We start from the raw sequence: 23145 nt of genomic DNA, 5'->3' as shown, positions 1-23145 counted from the left end.
AGTGGGATTTGCTTTGCTTTGTGAATCAAGCCATCTACATGTTCCAAGTACAAATTTAAACTCCCTGCAGGTAACTCTGCATTAGCAGATAGCAAGTACTAGTGCGTCTTGTAAATGTTGCTGCTGCATAATCATCATGCAATGATATTTAAATTATCTGACTGCTTTAGATCAGTCAGTACAATGCAAACAATAACATTAGCTTTGGTTGTTTGTACATTCAAGTATGCAGAAGGTCTGTTAATTAGTTAAACTTCTTAATAAACATCTAAAGTATACTTGATGCCCCGTTAAAAGATTAATTTTTGTTTCACCTGTAAAACCCACAAGATGGAATGTACAGCATCTAAAAATGCACAGACTGCTTTGGCAACAGTGGCCGGCTGTGACAGTACGTTTTTAGACTGAGGAGCATCCTGGAGAAACAATTTACACAACTTCATTTTCCCTTCATCTTGCTCCACTGAAGTTTAGTATGATCAAATTATAAGGTAGTGGGGAGAAAAGGGAAGTCCCTTGCACTGTCTCTTGTTGACACCAGAAATGCCTCTGGTTACTTGCTGACTTCAAGCCATGAAATACTAAGATTTCTGGCTGGTTGATTGAGAAAATAGATTGACTTTATTCAAACTGGCCACAGTTGTTCTTTTTTTACCCTGGAAGTATAAGTGAATTAGTTGGGTTTAAATCCTACTTACAGTGGTCGTGGATTGTCTCCTTTGAGCTTTGAGGCTCAGGCAGTTGGCTGGAAGGCTGACCTGGATGGGCAAGCTGGGTCTTCAGCCCATGTTGTGCCTTCAGAAAGTGAAACTGAGGCCCAACAAGGCAAAGTGCTTAATTTGAGAGAAACTTGTTAAATAAATGCTTGTGTTTTTTTAAATAGAATAGTACTATTTTTTTTACCAATTATAAGTTGCATGTTGGTGAATGCACCTTGTTTTGTATTAGCAATGCGTATGGCCTGGATTGGCATGCTTTTCAGTTGTCTTTTTGTGCAGCTATATTTGACTCCATAGTGAGAGTTTCTAAGAATATGATTAACCCTATGGGTCATCTTATAATGTAATTATTAATGATTGATTCTGTTTATCCTTGAAATCAATATGAGAAGCAAAATGGTTTGGCATATATTTGGGGTTGATTTCTAATGTTCAGTAAACATGATCTTGTGATAAACCAGTACTAGTCTTATTACTCAGAACATGTTTGATGAATCTGAAGTGTGTAATTAGTTTTATATAATGATGGGGATATGTGGAGGTTTTTACATGACTTATGTTAATATGGCCAATAGTGTTAACATCTCCTGCCACTAATAGTTAGGGTGGGGATGTATAGTAATTGATCTTCCTGGGAGTGCTGTAATGTAAAAACAATTCAGGCTGTTTGAAGTATATTTTACAAGTGTGCATTGGGCCTTTGGGATGTTATACTGAAAAACCCAATTGTATAGTTACCATGGGAACCCAATTAGAATAGATTGCTTGAGTTTTTTTTCAGTCTTTCATCTTGACCAAAAATGTAATGTACTTTAAATGTTTTCATATGGAATTTTATTCATATACTGACTTGATATAATAGCTGTTTTTAAATTTTAGTACTGAAACCAGAGAGTATTATGTTCTGCGGATCCTGAGGACTTGTCTTTCAAGGAGAATCTTCCTTTAGTGTTTAAAAGTTGATGAACTGAGAAAAATATGACTGATGAATCTAGGAGCTCTTACCATAGTGCTGCCATCACATGTACTTTCCAGGCTGGCGTTCTGTGAAAGTAAACAGGAAAGTGTCTTGAAACCCAAGGACTTCTGTTCTAGAGTGTCAACACAATATGGCTGGAACTTTCTGTGACCTTTAAGGATGTGATTTCTGATGCAACCTCTGACTTTTCTCTGAATTTCTGTTCCATTGACATATTCAGAGGTTTGGGATGCTCGCAGGGTGGATCTATGATACATTAGCTTCCTGTACCATCTCATCTCCTGCTGTGCAGGAGCTTTATTCAGCACCTGAAGGCATTTGTGTATCTTCAGGTGTCTTGGGAGCATCCTGCTGCCTGGCTGCAGGCTCAACACAGCTCTTGTGTGGGAACAGAAGTTCTGGGGAACTCGGGCACATCTTGATTGAAAGGCCAAGGGGAGCTGAGGCTGGAGCTGTGATCCCACAGCTCAGGTCTGAGGCAGGAGCTCGACAGGAGATGGGCTTCACTGCTCCTAGTCAGGCAGCTCTGAGCTAGGGAGTATGGGGACAAATTAAATTACTGTTTTTTTTTCCTCACTTCTGCTTGTTAATTGGTCCCTTCAGTTTATCCTGTTCTCTGCAAATGCAGGAGGAAACTTTCAATTTTGATGAAGGGATGGATGACAATAAGGTTTCAGTCTTGAAGATGATCCTGGTGCCTCAGTTTCTAGAACATGATCCAGCTGTGGCAATTCCTGTGCCATTCAGAAGAGGTGTTGGGTTCTTTCCTTCAAAATCAGCCTTAGGGCAATCCTTCAGCCAAACATGGAAAGAAGTTAGTAGTGCATATACTGGCCTCTTCCAACAAGACGGCTTTTTGCAAGGTTGAGATGCACTTCAGAGCAACGTTTTGGACTTTCCCAGCCCTCTGATGTTTAGTGGTGGTCTTGTACAGTTTTCCTCTGTTTTACTTAATTTTTAGGAGAAATAGGGTGTAGATTTAAAACCGTAATTTGAAATTTAACTTGATTTTGGCATTTGGCATAATTTCTTTCATAAATGGGGAGAGAAACTGTGTTGTAAGTAAATACAAAACAAAAATCTGTTATGAAAAGGGATGTTTCCTGACCAGTTTTGTCCCAGAGATGTCTGCTGGGCTCTGAGCTCCTTCAGTCAGGATGAATGCTTGTTTGGCTGATGGAGCAGTCCTCCATCCACCTGTGAGCACCTGCTGTCTTGGAAAAACTTTATTTCCCAATGGGAGGGTGGGGAGCAAGTGAATCTCACCAGAATCCAAAGCAGCATGTGGCATCAGACCAGCTGGGAGATGGGAAGAGGGGCATAAGTAACTTAAATGGTAATTACTTCACATGTGGTGCAAGTGAAGCCAGAGCACATAGGTCTGTCCTACAAATGTGTCCAGGCTTTAGTCATGCTGAGGTTGCAGAAGATGCAGGTGTGTGAGAGGAAGGCTTTGGGTTTCCCTGTTCTGGTGGAGGTGGTAGATGAGCCTTCCTTGGATTCCCTGCCACTGTTGAGTGGCATTTTGATGGTGACTGGTTCTTGCTTTGCCTGGATGAGTGGTTGGCATGGAGGCTTGCCTTCCTGCTGGCATGCTGCCTTGCTTCTCGGTACTGCGGGGATGCTGGGCTGCTGTCTTGGCATGCTATCCATCCCCGGCCATCTCGGCAGCTCCTCTACTTCTTGGTTTCCTGGGGAAGTGTAGCAAAGGACAGATGCGTACTCCTGGGCTTCTCTGTGTAACGTTGGCTTAAATCAGCGCACTTACACACTGTCCTTCTCTTTGGTCTTTGGCCCCGGTTTGAAATGAGCTTCTGGATATGTCTGCTTTTTGAGGCAAATATTGTAGCTTTACCCTTCAGAAAAGTCTGAAAAGCTAAGTGTTGCTATGCACCTTGAAAGTCAAAGCTCTGAACTGACAATAGAAATAAATTGCTATTTTATTTTTAGCTCTGTTACAGATATTTTAAGTAATATTATTAGATTGCTCATCTGCCTGACATTTAAAAATGTAATGAGTGATCTTTGTGATGCCTACCTTACGAAGGTATGATTGTTAGTATCTTTAAAATACTAATTATTCAGGATCTTAATTTTAAATTCTTACAATTATTAAGATGTAATATTAAGATTAAATATTACTGTTTTCTTGTAAGTAGTTAGAAAGTGTCTGTGAGTTCTGCTACTGCCTTGGACTTCAAGGCTTGATGTGTTTGAGAGGACTTGGAAAGCCTCGCATGTTGGTATCGTTTCTTTACGAGATTTATTTCTCAAGCGGATACAGTTATCCTCTCCTGTGGAGTAGTGAGTTCCCTGACTTAAGTGGAAGAGTTCCCATTGAGCCTTGGCTGTGTGTCAGGACTCTGAGGCTGAGCTTTGTCAGATGGTCTCATCGATTTTCAAAAATTTAGGGTTTATACCACATCTTCATGAACATGGATATCTAATATATCTAAACAGCACTGAAAAGAAAATAAAGGGGGGAAAACTAAGTAAATGTCAAGGAAATAGCAGCCTATAAATGCTTTATTTCAAAGGGGAGAGCAGAGAAACCTGTTGTATCTTGTTGTTGATAATATGCAGATAATGATACTGTTGAAGACATGAATTATAATAATTGAAGTTAACATTTCTTAGGCACTTCTAAACTCAGAGTATAACTAAGAATTCACTTGCTTTCATGCCCTAAAATGTGTTATTTCCTAAATCACAAAAGGCTGTTGATTTTCCTAAGTAACTTGGAAGTGCATTACTGACTGTACAAATATTTCTGAAGTTAATGTTACATCTTTTAAGGCATTCTTATTCAAAATGTCAGAGTTGTGTAGTGCTTGTTACGGAAGAAGTCTAAGATGTGCCATCTGTTTATTTTTTTGACTCCTAACAAGCAGTAGATGACCTAATGAATGTTAAAATTCCTTGTTGCATGTAAAAAAATAAATCAAACTCCCTTTTGAAAATATATATACTGAAACTTAGAGTCCATTTAAAAATCTGATATAGAGTTGGTTAAAGGGAAATGACACTATTGACATATACTGTTCTTCCTGTGGAATTCAAATTAAATCTCAATCTAACTGAGAATGTTTTTCCTTACAGGTGGAGACCTCTCATCTACCATGGCATCAAGACTCGTTCCAAAAGTAAGTTTCTAGTAAAATACCCTTGCCTTTAGGTGTACATTGAAAGTCCAGCATTACGAAAGAGTTCATGTAACATAGATTGTTTTTCCCCAGTGTCCAGCAGTCAGTATTAAGAATCCAGTTGACAAGATTGATGCTGCATTGTAAATCTCTGTAGCTCTGTCATGGTTGGTAACAGGCATCAGTGGACCTTTCCCTGTCACGTATCTATCTGCCACAGAGCATAAACTAACAGGATAATACTACATTTTCAGTTATAAGTTAGCTGTTTGCTGCCATTCCCTAATATTGCATTTATTCAAAACAGGCTTAATTTTGAGGCTTGATGCTTCAATAAGTGTAGGGCAGTAACTTTATAGTAAAATAAGAAAACAGGGCTGTTCATCAAGAGATACAGAACAACTTACCTTCCTGAAAGAAAAGTATCAACACATTTTTAGTCAATAACCATATTCATCAATAATTGAACTTTGAAGCTACAAATACATTTTTCTGTGGAATAACTATTTTTGTAACATTACTAATGTTCCTCTAGGAAAATATTTCTAGTATAATCAAACTTGCCTATCTTAGTATTCCTGCTGGCAAATTCTATCACTGTTAAAAATGTCTTAATAGTGGCATCTCTCGTGGTTTTAATCTGCTTTACTACTTTTCTAAGGCACATTACATATTTTGACATATTTTGTGTCGTCTACCCCTCTGTGGAAGATTTTCTTTCTCTTTTCCACAGGAGAAAATTGTTTTTATTTTTTCAAATGAAATGGTTGAAGAAATTGAGAAAATAAATTCTTGCTTCACTTTTTTCTATTAAGCAATCATCTGTATGCTTATATTTGTGTCTCAGTTGCAAACATCTTTTAGCAGGTACCTGGAATAATGGCAGAGAGATGTGATTATCTTCTGCACAAGCAGGCATGGTAGGAAGAATCACTAGTTCCCTCCCATTCAAAGCTAGGTGTGATATAGCTGGCAAGTGACATGAAACTAATAATTTATTATCTAACCTTTCCATTTCTCCCACTCTCACTTCTAGTCGAAAGGTGCAGCATGAGCTGTTAGGAGACTCTTCCCCCTTTGCTATGTGGAAGGGCACAGGCTTTAAGGTAAAACACATCAGCTCTCACAGCCCCATCCGCTGTGGGGAGCAGGGCTCTGCCGGGGGCTGTGCAGCCACAGCCCGGGCTCCTCTGCTGCTGTTTCCGCTCATTCTGGCTGCATATTAAATATGTATGTAACATAGCTCGTGTTTCTGTAGTGATATTTATAGTGTATGATTAGTTTACAGTGACGCAATATATGCCTAGTGTCTGTTTTTTGCAGAAGTTCATTATCACCGATGTAATGTGCTGAACAGTTTTTAAGCAGGTCGCTGAAAAGCGGTTTCTGAAAGCGGCCAGGCGTGGGCATTTTCCATGATCCTTGTAGTTGTCTCCCTGATTCCGCAGCTGCGTTGCGGTGACCAAAGATGTACGCTAGGTATGTGTGGAAGAGGCTGAAATGTGGCCGTAGTTACATGCCTGAGCCTACATCAGAATGTCACTGTATTGAGGAGGGTTTTGGGTTTGTGGTGTTCTTAGGACAATTTCTATTTCATGAGAAATTTAATCCTAAATGTAATTCTGTTCCTCTCTGGATTTCTTATAGTTATGAAATTTAAATTTAGTAAACAGGTTCTTGTACTAACTGTGATGCTTTGCTCTCTGTTAATATAGCGAAATGCTTGTACATGCTGTCCTGAATGAGAGATTGATAACAATGGGAAAATTCAGATATGTATGCCAAGACTATAATCTTATATTTTTGTATGATTCTTTTTGATACTTGTCTTTTGTGTGTGTTTTCCTTTGTATTTTTAGTGAATTCTTAATACACAGTTTGTTGCTTCATTTGTTTAAAGCTGTTCTACTCACTTTAAAAAAATTTCAATGAAATTCTTTCCTTGAATGCAATTCCGATTCCTGACTCACCTTCAGCTTAAAATGGAGCACTATTAATGGTTTTGTTCATATTGCTTAGATTTATTTTGTTGTTATTCTGTAGCCCCTGCTCTTCAGGTATAGCTATTTTGGTATTATAAAGAATGATGGATTATATAGGAAAGTTTCTTTTGAAGCACTCCTGATATTGTGCAATGCACTTGGGGGTCAGCTACACTTGACTGATGCATGATTTATCCAATGTCCCTGCCGCTTTCTGAGATAAAGCTGCTATTTTATCAAAAATGCCAGCAAGTGTGATTTAGAATTTATACACCTCCTTTTTCAAATAATTGTTCTGATTACTTTCTGGCACAGCAATAAAATGATAAAGGTGATTGCACACAAATGTGAGATAGCACCAAAATACAATAAAATTAACCTGAATTAGCTTGACTTGTCGATGAGAAGTATTTATGAAATGTATTTTTGCAATAAGGGAGACTGATATTATAGCTGGAAGGTGAGTTATTGCCTTAATGTAATACTGTTTGAAATTTAAAAAAGAGACTGTTACAGTTGAAGGTGATTGTGCCTTTGAAATTAAGTTGAAGTGATTCTTATAATTGGCAGCAATAATGCATTGTGAAGGTAATATCTTTTATTGTGTTATGCCTAGTTGCATTATCTTTTATTTAGCTGGTCCTGACTTCAGCTCTGCAGAGAACACAAGGAGTGGATCAAGAATGTTGTGGATTTAGGTGATAAAAATTTGAAATGTTACCTAATATTAAAGTCCTCCTTCTGCTAGATTTTTTCATTTTTAGCCCATCTTCAGTTCCCCTGAACCTGATATGAGTTTCATTTGATTAAACTTTTGTCTCTTCTCCTTGTATGAGAGTAGCTGCTGTATATTTACATATGCAGCTGAACTCTATAACAGTAGTGCACTTCAGTCTTGCTATGTGTATGTATGCATATACATCAGGTGGTAATCTTGGTAGTGAAATTTTGTATTTCTTCAGTGCCTCAAAGTATAATCTCGTATTAAAAAGTATATACACAGTTTTACAGCAAGCGCTTCAATGGTAATTAAGGACTAGACCTTAAAATGTTGACTAATATCTTGAGTTTTTTATTTTTTGAAGTGATGAACACTTCTGGAAAATCCAGACAGCTGTGGTGACTTTTTTCCTTTGTGAGACTTGTTAAAACTCAAACAAGTAACAACTAGATACTAATTTTGGGGAGCCCTCTAATTCTTAGAGACTACATTCTTCACCTTTGATTCTTTAGCATGGTATTTGTTTAATTGTTTGGTGACAAATTTGTTAATTGTGAGTTAGTGTTTTATTATGTGTGAACTGAGCAAAGTATGGCATAGCTTTGTAGTGCATTGCACGGTGCTTCTAACTGAACCTTCTGGTGTATGATTTCCAGTCTAAAAATAAGGGGGAGCTTAATCCATTTGTGGGTCATCACTGAGGTAAGAATGACAATATGCTTCCACATCCCATGGTAGATACACCAAGCAATGTGCCTTCCAGGATGAGCGCGGGGGGATTTACGGGTACCTCCTAACAGCAAGGAATGTGCACAATTGACTTCTGTCTCTGGTGGTGGTGGTGTAATTTGATTATTACAGAAATACCTGGCCTCGTCCTGTCTGCTTTTCCCCTGTTCTTGGCACTCAATTTCTTGACCAATTCTGCTCCAATTCATTATCTCTAGGCAGCCCACCGTTTCAAACAAGATATCCTGAAGTGGGTGTCTCTAAACTTGTCAGGCTTTCACTGCCTTTTTTCCTGGGCACTGAGATGCATCCGAGGGGTGGCATGACCCAATGTTGCAAGCATGATGCCAACCCACCACAATCATTGATTTGTATAGCTTATTAACACTTGCTTTCTAATGGCATTTTGCTTGTATGCTGCATGTAAACATTTGACTTGTTTCAAAATGTTCATCTTGGCTTCATGCTAACAATATCAAATGATAGCCTAAATATTCTGCAATATATATGGTTTAAGCTGCTGCGTGGCCACCGCAGTGGCTGCTGCACTTGCACGGCATTTAAGTTTCCTGTATGAGTAAGAGCTAGGGGAAGATACAAAATGTGTTTGTTTACTTGGGTTTAGAGATGTATCAGAGGCAAAAGTGTATCTGAATTCCTGTTAGTCCACTGAGGTCTTGTGTTTAAGTATCTGCTGATATTAATGTCTCAAATCAAAGCTTGGCATGTGGGCAATAGAAGAAGTTGGAAAATGCACTTTGTGAATGCAGTCTGGAATGCAATAGTAATAACCTACCTGCCTCTTCTAAAGGAGGAAACTTTGTTTTATTACAACTAAAGTATCATCCTTTAAGTAAAATAATGAGGTCTGAGGTAGCCCTGGTAATTACCCTGGGAATTTGCCATTTGACAGGCCAGGATTACTCCTGTCTGCCAAAGCAACCGACTGAAGACTTAGCCAAAGAGCCAGAGGCTACCACTGCTTGGAAATACACTTTCATAGCGTGGCATTTCGGGGTCTTTTGATTGCCATCCAAAGAGGATTAGTAGTATAATACGATGGGACAACAGAAACTTGCTTTTGTTGTCTTTGATTGTTTAATAAAGAATTATATGTTTGCTCTTGTCGAATACTTTTAAAATGCCGTAGAAAGCAAATGTTGCTCTCTGTACGTGAACATGTATCCCTCTGGTTTGTCAGGGGCTTCTGGGGGAGTGGACCTTTTGCTAAGTGAGGACGGGGACTGATTTTTAGTGGCTGCTGTGCCAGTGTATATTTGTATATGTTCAAAATATCCAATTTAATTCTGTACCTTCACATTTTTTATGGGATTAGTCCTTTGGAAGGTAAAGAAATTGTATTGCTCCAAACTAACCCTGGATTTGCTTACAGTTTGTCTGACATTTCCTTTCCAAACCTCCTCTAGACAGGAAATTAGTAGGTCTTGGTTTCACACCCTCTGAAGTTACAGGTTTGGCTTAACCAGGGTTAGATTTACTTAGAGAAGCATTGGAGATATTAGTAGAGTACTGGAGAAGATCCAGGCTGCTGTATTTCATAACAAGAACTGAATGTTTTTAATTCTCTCTTAAAACAAGAAATGGCATGCTAATGACATAAATATGTGCCAGCCAGAGGTTGGCCATGTGATGATTGTGCACAGGAATTCGGTCGTGGTTGAGGAGCAGTGTGGTAGGGTTCCTGGGAAGGCTGCTGCTAGTCCTCCCATGCTGCGGTATTTCTGCAGGTAGGAGAGCTTAGAAATGCTGCTCTCCCCAAGCCGTGGGGACACTGCTCTGGTAAGGCCACTGTGGGAGGGCATTGGTAGGAGTGAGGTTGGCAAATTGTTTGCTGGGGAGTCACTCATATTTTTGAGTGCTGTGGATGGCAGAAGGAGGGCTGTTACTGGTGTAGCTCTGCAAGCCAAGGCAGTGCTTGTTCGGAAGTGCCGAACAGGCTTCCACCAAAGGCTGCTGGAAGGTTGGGATCGTCTTTACCCTGGGAACTGGCCAATTTGGCAGCACTTTGTGTGGCACAGGAGAAAATGTGCATGTTTAATGCAATGTATTTCAGTGCAGCTTGTGTTTAAAAGTCTTATCTGGATTACAGTCCTGCTCTTCAGCTGAGTGTTTATTGCTGCTGCAGCAAGGACAAAAATATATGGACCTGATATATGGGGCTTTATTCTGGCAAGCTGGAAGCTTGCTTTGGATGCTATAGGAAGAAGAAATACATGCATTTAGACAGTTCTCGTGGGATGTGTAGGGGGAAGAAGTGGCTTATGTCCAGATGGGTGGTCATCTAGTTCACAAGAACCTGATGCAGTATATAAAGGACTTGTATTTTATAGCATTGAAGGTAATTTTAAATGTTATTTTACTTGTTAGCAGATTATATTGACAGAATTAAATCTAGTTAGTTACCATGATGGTGGTTTTTTCAAGACTGCTTGAATTTAAGCAACAAATGCAACACCTTTTTTTCTTCCTCAAAATTTAACTTTTGCCTTAATTTAAAAACCAGAGGGCACTCAGCTTTTCTTGGACTAACAGGTTTCCATACATTTGAAGGATGCTCTGTGTGATGTTTAAGTGTAACGACACAGGAAATGTGTGGTACCTTGTCAGAAACTTTTTCATTAATGAGCGGTGTTGGTAGGACTACCCTGTGGGTGCCTGGGTTAGAAGGCAGCAGCAGCCTTCTCTGGTTTTACATTAGGCAAGGAGCAGTCCTGCCCTGGGTTCCAGGACACCTTTCTCAGCTTCAGCAGTCCAGGTGAAGATGTCACACCTCTTGGGACCTGTTTGGATCAGAGCATCTTTGCAGCTTTAGAGTTCACTATGTTACAGTTAGCTGGAAATCTTTAGACTCTTTTTCAGGAGTAGGAAACAGCTTTTCTAAAAGTTTGTATTTTATCTTTGAAAGAATTTCTTCTTTTTCTTGCAACAGTAGCAGCCACTGTTCATGTGGAAGGTGAAAATATAGATGATTAATCAAGATATTAACCAGAGTAGGCTTTTAGACTTGTGTTCTGATTGCATGCATCCTGTGTTTTTTTCCTAGTCCTTAGACTTTTCTCTGCTTTAAAACATGGAATGTAACAAATGGCTTTCTCACCTAAGACTAGCTGCAGAAGGCTGGAAAATTACCCTCCACACTGAAGTACATGTGCACAAATGCGTTACCTTTACTATTAATATCTTTTCCTATATTTTTCATGTACAATGGATTGTTTCCTTTTAAACAAACATGTAGAAACCAGTAAAACAAGTACAGGAAGTTTTAAACTATTAAGGAGATGTTGAGAGAACTATAACTCAATGGAAGCCTTGGATGAGTGGAGCACTGGCGTGTGCCAGCTCACCAGCAGCTGTGCCAAACAGGGGCAGGAGACTCGTTAGTCATCGCTGCAGCCCCAGGCGGGGTGGCAGAAGCTTTCTGCAATTAAAACATTTTTGCAAACAATGTTAGGGATTGTGTTTCTAAATTATAATTTCACGCACTTGTCTTTACAATGGTAACAGGAGATGTTAATGACTGGATTTTCTTTTCTTCAGCTGTTGCAGCGTGGAACAGCCATAGTGCTGTTTCCAGAACCCCAGTTCAGGGTGTGACTGCGGTGGCAGCCATTAGTTGCCCTAATTGCAGTGCTCGCTGCTGCTGTCTGTATTACATGAGTGATACGCTGACCTTTACGCTTCAGAGTATATGTGTTTGTAAACAGTCAACTTGTCTATTCTGCTGACCTTGCTGCTGTGGAGTTGAGAGATGGACACATCTAACTTCTCTCTTGTGATGGTCCCAATTGTTTTTGCCTTGATGAATACCACTAATGGGATTTTATAAGGATTTTGTTATGAGAAGGATGTAAACTTACTTGATCAGGAAGAATGACTGTAGCAAGTTGACTGAAATGAAGTAGCAAATTGCCAAACCAGTCCAGGTACCTGTGAAGTATTCTCCTTAAATTTAAATTCAATATTTTGAGCTTTCGTTGCATTTTAATTCAAAACTTGAATCAATAACAAGCAGGTTTGAGAACACTGTGGTACTAAAAAGAAGGATACTTAGAGTTCAGGATGGGTATTTCTTTCCTGTAATTGGGATGAAAAAGCAACTTCCCTGGTACTTATTGTCCTCTCAAACTCAACAAATTCCTGGTATTGCTTTTTGGCAGGTCACTGATACTGATATTATATGGCATCATAGAAACAGGGCAGGTACTTCAGACTTGTAGCTCATACGCTAGCTTCCTAATGCAAATATGTCAGAACGTTGAAGTAATGAGTCTTTAGAATGTAATTGTGGAAAATAGGAAGTAAATAAGTAGGTACTTGTTGCACCTTGAGTGGGGTGGGCTAGCATCAGTGCTGTCCAAGTGAAACTACCCTCAAACTGTGTTGATCTTGAATAAAGCATCCAGAAATTCAGCTTTTACAGCTAAGAATCCCTCTCACTTGTGCTACTAACAGGTATAGTGCTATTTGGGATCCTTTCAGGCAATAGGTGCTGACAATTATTTTTAGTTTTTAAGCCAGTATGTAGTTATATCCTAGCCTAACGTTGGAGGAAGATTGCATGACAAACCTGATATGGCATCGGGGTGGATAAATAACAGTAACTTTCATGGTATGGAAGAATTGAGTAGGGAATTTTCAAACGTGCAGTGGTGGCTAGTCTAGAAATGATAATTACAACCATTTCTGGGTTTGAGAAGTGGCAAGTGAAATAGGGGAAAGAATTGTAATGCAATTTCTTCCTGTTGGTTGTATGTAGCTTATCAGGTAGCTCAGCAACTAATACTTTCTGTTAATCCAAAAGGATCAAGACCCATTTCTGGGAGGCAACTGTAACATCTTACTGATTAATGCACTTGGATTCTCTTGATTTAAAAAAAAAAAAGTTGCAGTATGTGTGAGGACACATTGATTCAGGTTTAAAAGTTGAATGTTATTTTTGCCTTGATTCTCAGAAATATTCAAGAAAATCATTACTACTTCCATTTAAGGTCAGTGACATGCTACAGTCTAATGGAAATACTGTTAAATCAGGTGCAGATGGTGGCAGATGGGATTATCATTCATATTTTGATATGGCATGGTAGGTTTATATTGTTGCTGAAGCAGAGTGAAGGAAATGACAAAGCCTATAGAGGCAGATCTGTCAGAGGGGGCTCTGGCTCCTTCCTGATGGCAAGGATTCTTGTGCTCAATAGTACTGAAGGGAAAACGTGGAAAAGTGACATCTTCGGTCTCTTTGACCTCAGCCTTCAGACAGAACTTGTGTTAAGACAATTTCTGATGTCGTGAGGGCTGAACACTTGTGGTGGGTGCAAACACATCCACGGGCAGTACTGCTGGATTTTTCCAGTGGCAATCTGGTCTCTAGGGTTTTAACACTGTGTGCACATGCTGAGAGCTTTGAGGCGAACACAGGAAGAGTTGGAAAGTGATGTTCATGAAGATATTTTGCGTTCTCTCTCATCTTCAATTCAGTAACAGATTTGGGGCATGGTGCTGGGGCGTAGGAGCTGCTGTGAGGTTTGTTCTCTTGACTTGTCTTCTGAAAAAAAACCTCTTGGGACAACATGAAGCATGGAAATGCTTTGCTATGGATTTCTTGAACCTTGTTGATCCTCAAGATTTTTCTGCATTTTTCTACTTTTCCATTTCCCATTATGGATATGATTTGGATTCTAGGATCTCAGACCAAACTACATGGAATTTTTTGGGGTGGTTAGGTACAGTAGAACATAAAATAAAATTTTGAATTATTTAATGTGAAAGACTATCAATAGAGATTTAAATAAAATCTCTATTTAATCAAATGGGAAGTATATTTTAGTACTGAAAATCTTGGCTGCGGCAGGGCTGTTAAACTGAATTACAGTGGAAAGCGTAAGAGGTTAAGATCCTTATATGCAAGTCATCAAGCTAATGCTGGCGTTTGGGTTCATGGCACCTCATTTAGGAGATAAAACTCGCTGCTGTGTTGCATCCTTAGCATCTGAACCCTAGGAAAGCAATTTGAGTTGCACATCTTTCTTTGGTGGTGTTCAGTGGAGTCGATGTGTAATTTAGAGGACGTTCGCCCTTCGGAGGAGCGTGGTGCCACTGAGGCACATGCTGTTGCAAAATCATGGGAGCATGCCTGGAAAATGAGGCTCCTCTGTACAGGACATTAACTCATAAATCATGCTAATATTCTTACTGATAAATCTTTCACTGAAAACCTTTTGATACTCTTCTGTTATTAATGACAAAAAGGACTTAATTCCATTGGCTAACAACAGTCTTCCAATTTTCTATAGAGCCTTTAGCTGTCTAGTGAGATACTTATGTATGCTCCACCTAAGTTTTTATTTCTGTAGCAAGACTCCAGAGGATGGCAGAAGTTTCCTCTCTAAAAGTCTTATTTTTTCTAACTAATTTTGAAACTTTGAGGTAGATTAGTAGATACTACAGTAGAAAGGGAGAGGGGAGGTGGAGTTCATGCAGTACCTGATGAAAATTCCTCAAACAATTCATTTATATAAGCTGGAGAAAAAAGACAGAAGGCAGTTTAGTTGGGTTTGTTAGATTTTTGCTTTAAGCTGCCATTCATTTTTAGCTCTCACAGCATCAACAAGGGTGCTATAGGGGAAGAAGGTGTTGAGCAAACTGTGCCTGTATTGAAGGGTGTGGGCAGGAGTAGGTTCTCAGTGTCCACCAGTCTGCAGTAAATGATGTCCAAACATTTGGTAACTTCAGCTGGCCAAGTTTAAAGGCTGTTTATTTGCATCTGAAAACTGATGCAATTTAAATCTTGGATAAAATTTCACTTTATTTTAAAACAATATGTTCCTGCAGGTAGTGCTACCTCAGTCTTCTCTGGCTCATCTGAGTAGCTGTAGGTAAACAGCGAGAAACCCATGAGTATCTGGACAGAGGAGAGCATGCGCTGTACATCTGCATGGTGCCCTTCATCTTTGAGGCTCCCAACCCAATCAATATGTATGAGGATATATGTCATGTAGTTTCATTCTTTTTATAGAAATAAACCTTCTAAATATTGCTGCCCAATGCATATGATAAACAAGACTGAAAATACTAGTTGTACTCACTCAAGGTTTTCATCTATAAAGCTTAGTTCAACTTGGTGTGAACTCACAGGGTTATTTATAGTTTTCTGTTTCTCACTGCATCCTGTGTTTTGTTATAATGAAAAAGCTGTCCTCTTATGCTAAGTTGTTATCTTTACGGAGTACATGGTATGAGGTTCAGTGCATCTTGTTTAGGACTGTCACACAAATAAAAATGAAGAATGTATACTGGTTTTCCACATATGTACACTTTTATGTTGCTTTTTTACTAAGACTTCTGTGGTGAGGTACTGCTCCAAAGAAGTTCACCCATGTCCTCTCCTTGAGGAGGGAGAAGGAATGATGAAAAAGTGGTTAAAAGGAGAGTTTCTTTGTAACACCAGCAAATGTTTGGTTATTTAGCAAAAAGCTGATTTGGATTACAGTCAAACTAAACAAACCACCAGGAACCTGCAGTTCCTCAAGCCTGGCACGCTGTGCAGAACTTCTCGAAGCTGAGTAACTTTGTGCTGGTTGCTGTGTGTCTGTAACTGAGCAATTGTGTAAGTTTTTCCCAAAATCCAGAGGTTGAAGTTTACTTTTGCCCCGATGGGTGAAACTGTTTTTTCCAGTTCTCTCTTCACACTGATTGTATTTGCAGATGTGACATCATTACACAACACTCAATAATGGGATTTAAAATGAAAGTCTCTTATTTTGAAAAAAATAATCATTGTGCAGCTGCAAGCAGTGGCCTGCTGTGGGTCATGCATAGATTGTCCTGTCTCCTGATGCACCCCTAGTCTGTCATTGTGTTCTTCAGTTGGTTTCCCAACTTCTTAATCACTTGTGCATTTCACCCAATACTTCATTGGGCTTTCAGCATTGTCCCCCCTTGCTGTAGGGGGACAGAGGTGTGGTGGGCTTCAGAGTAGACTAGAAACTTGGGTAAATATTGGTGAAAATAACTTTAGAGGGTTGTCTGTGGGGACTGTTGGTTCTGAATAGTGCAGTAACAAGTGAATTTTTCAGATATAAGGCAGACCATTAGCTGTATGGTCTGAGTGACTCCAAAAACCAAGAAACCTTGTTGAGCCCTCGCTGTAACTGGGATGTTTGAGTTAGCTGGTGCTGCCTTACAGTATCTTGGGTTTCTTTGTTCCATTCACTTTTTTGTCCAGTTTTATTTGAATTTAGGTCTTCAGAGCAAAGGCTTTTTTGTGCTGGTTGTACAGCACCAATGATGTGGTCTGAACCTACAGTTTGGTGTCTGGGTGACTGTGGCAGATGTACTTGTGGTGTTCTGTCCTGGTTCTCTCCTAATGATTGTACAAACTAAACTGTAAATACAACTCAAAACATCTACTGAGTCAGACTGGGTTTTTTAGCCAAGATGAATTTGACAAGTATGTTATTGTTGGTCTTGTACAATATTGAGAAATGCTTGGCATCTGTTTCTGACTGCATCCTATTGGTAATCATAAAACCAGACTAGTAACAATGGGAATAAAAAAATGTTTCTTTTACTAAGGAATGATTGATTTTTTCATATATTGTTCCAGCAGACACATTCTATTTGTGTTCCAGCAGTTATTTGCATAACACTGCTGCTCTAAACTAGTGAATGTACTTTGTTGTCACAATAATCTTTTTGAAATCAGTGTCAAAACACATTGAATGTTACCTGGTAAACCAGCCATGACACTGCTGCTATTTGAGATTTTTACGAAGGCCGCTGTTCTGCCAGTTAACATGTTTCTGGAGACTTTTATTTAGGTGCTGACTTCTTAGGATGGATCACTTTAAGTTGGAGTTCTGAAAGTAAAAGCCATAGTTGAGGAAACTTGAAATATGCTGTTGTCTTGCTTTTTTAAATTACTTCTGAAAGCTGCTCAAAATATCTTGAGATGAATGCTTCTTGGTGAAAATGCATGCAATTAAAGAGGAGTTTGTTTTTACGAACAGGTGAATTCCGAACAGAGAGAACCTCCGTGCAAGGAGAAACACGTGGTTCTGCTTAGCCCTGTGGGAAAGCTCGAGATATCTGGGTGTGAAGCAGGCTTACATGAAATAAAACTTCCAAAAATGATCGCTCTGCCAAGTGGGTAAGTTCATGTCCTATTGATCCTATATTTATGTATGTGGTAGAGGAAGGAGATTGCCCAGAGGATCCAAGACATGACTATGTGTACTTGTTTTTACTAGCCATACCAAGAACATGGTGCTTGCTCCTGTGAGGCTGAAGCAGCCTCCAGTGCCTTAAAGGACCTGGCAACTCCAAAAGGCATTTCTTTTGCTGCTGTGTCAATAGTATTAGCAACAAAATGTTCTAAAATGAAAGTATTTTTAATGCAGGTTTTGAAAGTACATCCTGCCCCCTAATTTTGGACACACATGTAAATCTGTCACTGCGGATAAAGTGACAGGCCTGTATCTAGAGAGAGATATATATATTCCAACAGGCAGAACCAGAACTGAATAATTCTTTTAACTGCATATTACTTGTGAGTGCTCTGGTTGGTTTTCCAGAGTTGTAATGTCTTCTGGAGTTCAGAACAGACGATGCCCACAGCAGTGGAGGTGATGTCTCGAATATGGGACTGATTGAGGGGGTATTGGTATGTTTTTACTGTTGAATATAAGTGCTGTTCAGTCTGCTGAAGTACATCTGTCCTGGTCAGATCTTTGGTCTGTGTGTTTTTCCTTTTTGTGAGGAAATGCTCAGGGACATTTTTAAAAAGAAAGCTAAATTTTTCAAAATTATGATACCAAGTTTCTCTACCCAATTCCTCTGTCAAAATCAAAGTTACTAATACTACTTACTTAAGGCTGGTCTCCAACTGGTTTTGATAATAAAATTGCAGCCTTTGCCACAGTGTTACAGCAGAGCTTTTCTCTGTCAAGACTCAGACTTGGCTTCCTTCTCTCCACTTTGTCCTCTTCTCACCTGCTTTTTTGCTTCTAAAATTCCCCATTGATTTGTGGGGTTTCCCCTTTTCTGTTTTCCTATTTTATTATCCTTGTAATTTAAGTGTGTGTAAAATCAATCAGGAATATGAAGCATAATGTGTTTTCTGGTTGAAATATGGTTTTGCCTGTAATACAAAAACCCTCAAGCCTCTGGATTTGACATTTTTGCAAACTCCAGTGATAGAGAAATAAGTACTTCAGTTTCTTCATATGCTGATTTCAGTGTTGGATTTCTGCTGATGAGGGACAGAAATAAAGCAGTATTTAGGATAAGGCCAAAGTTTGCCTTTGGTGCAGAGCAGTGCCTGCTTGAAGAACAATAAGCAGATGAGGACTCTTCACCCTTGAGAAGAGGAAACGTCAGTGAGTGGGTGGAAGAATAGTAGGAGAAAAGTCTGTGTGTTCTCGAAGGTGATGAATATGAGAAATTGTGTGGTGTTATTTGTAATGCTAGATGTGAAGGGAATTGCATGAAAATAAAAGCTGAAGACAAACCAATTGTGAAATTGTGGGCACTAAAAAATACAGGCTCAAAGTGAAGTGGCAGATTATTGAAAGAAAATAATTAGAGTTTTAATTAATAGGGGCTGAAAAGGTTGATGGGGAGGTATTGTTACACTGGATGTGTTGATGTAGCTCTCCTGGAGAGGGAAGAGCAAAGGTCTGTGTGTGACTTCCTGATTTCATGTTGAAGTTTTGAATATTTCACTTGATGGGTTGCGTTCTCTTTTTGAACACAGTTTCTAGGGACAGAAGTTGATCTTTCAGGCACACAGACCTCTTTCCAGGAAATTACACATGTAGATGAAGGATGCTGTTACAAACAGTGGGTCCTTCCCATCCCTGAGGGTTCCTTGCTGCGAGGCATGGTCCATCCCATTTGTACGGACAGCTGCTGCTCTCTTCCTTTACCGGAACATCTGCCGCTTGCTCGCCTGTAACGTGGCCGTGTTGGCTGGTTGAAGAAGGGTCCTGGGAGCTTGTTCTCTGGGCAGTCTGAATTCTTTTCCTAATTCTTTAATTTTTATCTGATCTTGGTGGTGAGCTGACTCCACTTCTGGGAAGCTGGGAGATTTTGAGGCTTTAGTGGCATCCTGATAACACTTGAATTAGCAGATTGCATCATTTATATGCAAAAACTGTTATATTAGAGGGACTATTACTCAAGAGTGGCTCAGAAGTTAACAGTAAGCAGAATATTCTTATGATTACTTAATTTAAATCTGATAGAGTTGGAAGGTGGGACTTCCTTTTGTCCTTACTGATGATAAAATTCTAAAAATTTTAAAGCCATCTGTAAATGTTTGTGCTGCAGTATAACATTTAATCTCTTCTACTTATTGCTAGTGAATAGTTGTTAAATCTGGCCTCATTATTTTCAACAGAATAAAATAAAAACAAAACAGTGCCCAGTGCTCCTCCTAACTGCCTAATAAACACTATAAGAACATTGGGTAGAAAAAAAGTGTAAGAAACATAAAAATTGATTTTAATGGACCCCTGTCAGAGGACCATAATGAGTGCAAGTCTAGTAATAAATATTGGTATTCTGCTCCACGGTGCTTGGGACTTTTCATGTAGAATTGCATGTAACAATCAATATAGATTTTAGGGTTTTTAACAACAAAAATAAGTAAACCTTTGAAATATATAAATACTTAAGACTTGCAATCTGTCAGACAAACCTGCTAGTTGTAGAAAAATCTGATAAGAGTGCCTGGTTAATGGCATAATCGGTTTGTGGAGATCTTGCTCTATTTTACAGCTTGTAAAATGCTGTGCAATTAATCACCTGAGATTACAACCTATTCTGTGATGGCTCTCCTTAAAACTTAAGAACACAGACTATAATGTAGACTAAAAGGAGAAGCAACAAAGTAAAATTCAGTTTCAGTGTGCCTGAAAGAAATTGATCTATTAATGAGATGAAACTGATTGTAATAACCTAAGGTTATTCAGCTCCTTGTGAAGCTGGCAGAGTTTAAAAGTCAGGACACATCACAGTGGAATGGCTTCTGTTTGGAGAAGAGGAATTTTTAGTCAAGCTTTTTAAATGTATGTGTATATACACATAAAATTTCATATATAGAAATGAGGAAATTCAGCTAAACGATTGTGAGTTTTAATTTATTGACTGCTAACTAAAATTGTTTGTAACTGTTTTTCAATCAAAGTGCAGTGCTGCCAATTGGCTAACTTAAAACAGCGACTTGGAATCACCTATTTTCTGGTTCAGTATTTCAGTTGTGGATTGACTTGTTCGTTTATCATTCAGGTTGGCATTGTCAATTAATAAAGTGCTGAAGATAGAGCCAGAATAGATGATCTCCGTATCAGAATAGCTCTGGACTAGTCAAGCACTTTGAGTTTGCCCGTACGCTCTACAGCGGCGGTCGTGGTAGTTGTAACCTCCGTAGAGCACCTCAAGGAGGTGCCTGCCCTGGACTCACGGGGTGTCCAGAGATCTGCACGGTTCTTATCGGGCTGTTTCTGAAACACGTTGGAGTGTATTGCTTCATGGCTATAAAATAGGGCAAAAAGTACACTGAAGGTAAACCTTGAATCTATAAATTTGATTCTAAGAACTTCAGATTCATAGTTCACACCTTCAAAAATAAAGAACAAAGTGTATATATCCTATATATAAGTACTGTTTCAGCTATTGTAGTTTTTCTTTTGGTGTATACAAATATAACTATCTTGATCAAAACTAATACTTCTTTCTCCAGTATGCCTGCCTGAAACATTGTATGTTTTTAACTCTATTTGCTCATGTCCAAAAGAAACTCACTTTTTTTTTTACTGCTGTTGTACTTTTAACTGTCTCTTACAGCTTTGAAGTTTCAGAACTTGTTTTCTTCGTTATTCCACAATTGGCTGTAGTGTTCCCACCCTGTGGTGAGACTGTTTTGAGAATCCTTATCTTATTCCTGAGCTGGAGGGGTAAATTATCCACTTGGCAAGCAGGGAGTTGCACTGGTGACTTCTGTTAACAGTAATAGAAACCATGCTTGTATTTTCTTGTGCTAAATATTTACAGCAGAAGATACTTTGGAAACATGAGATGTTGACTTGGTGGTTGGGATGGCAGCAGGGAATGTTTTTGCCCTGTGTTTCAAAAAATCTAAATTCTTTCAGGAATTTCCTTGTTCCCTCAGGAGGATCGTCCCAGGGTTCCCAGCCCCCTGTGCAGTCAGCACGTGGCAAGGGTTATCTAGCCTCCACGTGCTGACGCAGGGAAATACAGTGGCAACTGGAGGATTTTAGTAAAAGAAAGGGCAGTAGTACAACATGCCAAAGGGCAGTAGTACAACATGCCTTGAGGTAAGCTGAAACAGCTTCCAGTGTGTGGTTGGAAAATCTTGTCCTGAGTGTGGGGTCATGAACGGTGTGACGTACCGCTACATAGCGATGAGTATGCCTGTGAAATGAAAGTTAAAATTGCCATCTGATCAGTGAGCACAGATCCCAGGTTATGCTAATATTGACATCCACCGTGGGTCTTAAGGATGCCACCATGAGAAGCTGTAGAGTTTTTCCACGTAAAAGCTTAGCTGAGCTGGCTGTGATCTGTCACTGCCATCCTTGGACAGGCCCAGCACTGGGGCAAGATGTGGATGATTTGGGGACAGCACCCCCTTGCTGCTGGGCTCCTGCTCCTCCAGCCTGGGGGGCTGCTGGGGCACATGGCTGGCTCAAGCTTGACAGAGGACCCTGAGCTCCTGTCTGCTGTGGAGACAATGTGTGCAGGAGCTCTGCTGCTCCTCCATAGACTCAGGGAGCTGTCAGTTTGTATGGATGTGAACTTGAATTTGGGAGACTGCAGAGAAGTTGGTGTTCCATGCATGTTTCAGAAGTGAGGTTGGGCAGGTTGACTTGCTTCACCACTACTTGAACGGTCAAAATGTGCATTTTCCTGATGTTGTAGGAATACCCCAGACTTCCCTTTATACTATTTTCAGAACAGATTCTTTTGGAAGCAGTGTGATCCCATCTGCCCTCTGTATTTCTTGCAAGTTATTTGCAATTTTCTTTAGTGTTTCATTTCCCCACATCTTACTGAGAGAGATCAGAGAGGGAGGAACAAGGAGCCAGTTTGGCTATTCTTGTATTATTAATCTCCCTAAACCTTTTAAGGGTGAATCTGCAGTTCAAGAAGTTCACCAGGGTTTCAGTCAATCTCTCTCTGCCAGTTTAACATTATCAGAAACTCTCTAGAATCTCAGTTTAAACAGGTTTCCAGTTATTACAGATTCAAAGAAAATCTCAAGTGTGTGAAACGCAGCGGATGCAGCGGTGTACAGGAGTCTGATAAGAGCCTAGAACAATAACTTGGAGAGGTGTGAACCACTCTGTTCATCTCTGAGCTATTTAATCATAGCCAGTGATGATGGTTTAAATGTCAACTTTGCTAACTGTTTCATTCCTCATACTGTAAAATTTACTGTGAGTGATATCTCACTTTGATGCCACAAGTGGGAGGCATTTGGGAGAGTGCCACTCCTCCTATTTTTCCAATAAGCATCAGCCAAGGCTAAGAAACTTAGTGGAGCTCAGGGGCGTACTAAAATCCGACTGAAGGAGGGGTAGGTATGTGACTGCTCTGCTCAGCTGCTTTGAATAGATTTCTAGTTTACCATGAACATCTGATGTGACTTATGTGAACAGAGGGCTGTTGGCAATGTAACTTGGAAGGTGTGCCACACTTCCCCAGTCAGTTCTTCCTTAAAAAAAATTGTGTAACAGCAGATTTTCTAATTAAAATGGTACAAGGTAAAACCTCAGTGAGGCAAAGTACACATTTGCAGTGAAGAAGTTAATGGTTTTGGGATGATTTTCAA

General features: G+C 39.5%; 1 protein-coding gene across 2 annotated transcripts in view; it reads left to right on the top strand.

Annotated features, from left to right (window-relative positions):
- Positions 1 to 23145, top strand: part of MGMT (O-6-methylguanine-DNA methyltransferase) — a 168409-nt gene that overhangs the window by 4698 nt on the left and 140566 nt on the right. For both annotated transcript variants that reach the window (XM_054831664.1, XM_054831663.1), the window contains 2 exons: positions 4798 to 4841; positions 17300 to 17439. In XM_054831664.1, the coding sequence (XP_054687639.1) occupies positions 4818 to 4841; positions 17300 to 17439 (164 nt within the window). In that variant the 5' untranslated portion in view covers positions 4798 to 4817. The remainder of the gene's footprint in view (positions 1 to 4797; positions 4842 to 17299; positions 17440 to 23145) is intronic.

The sequence above is a fragment of the Grus americana genome, chromosome 7 (assembly GCF_028858705.1).
Source record: "Grus americana isolate bGruAme1 chromosome 7, bGruAme1.mat, whole genome shotgun sequence".
Classification (NCBI taxonomy): domain Eukaryota; kingdom Metazoa; phylum Chordata; class Aves; order Gruiformes; family Gruidae; genus Grus; species Grus americana.
This window is presented reverse-complemented; position numbering and strand designations above follow the sequence as displayed.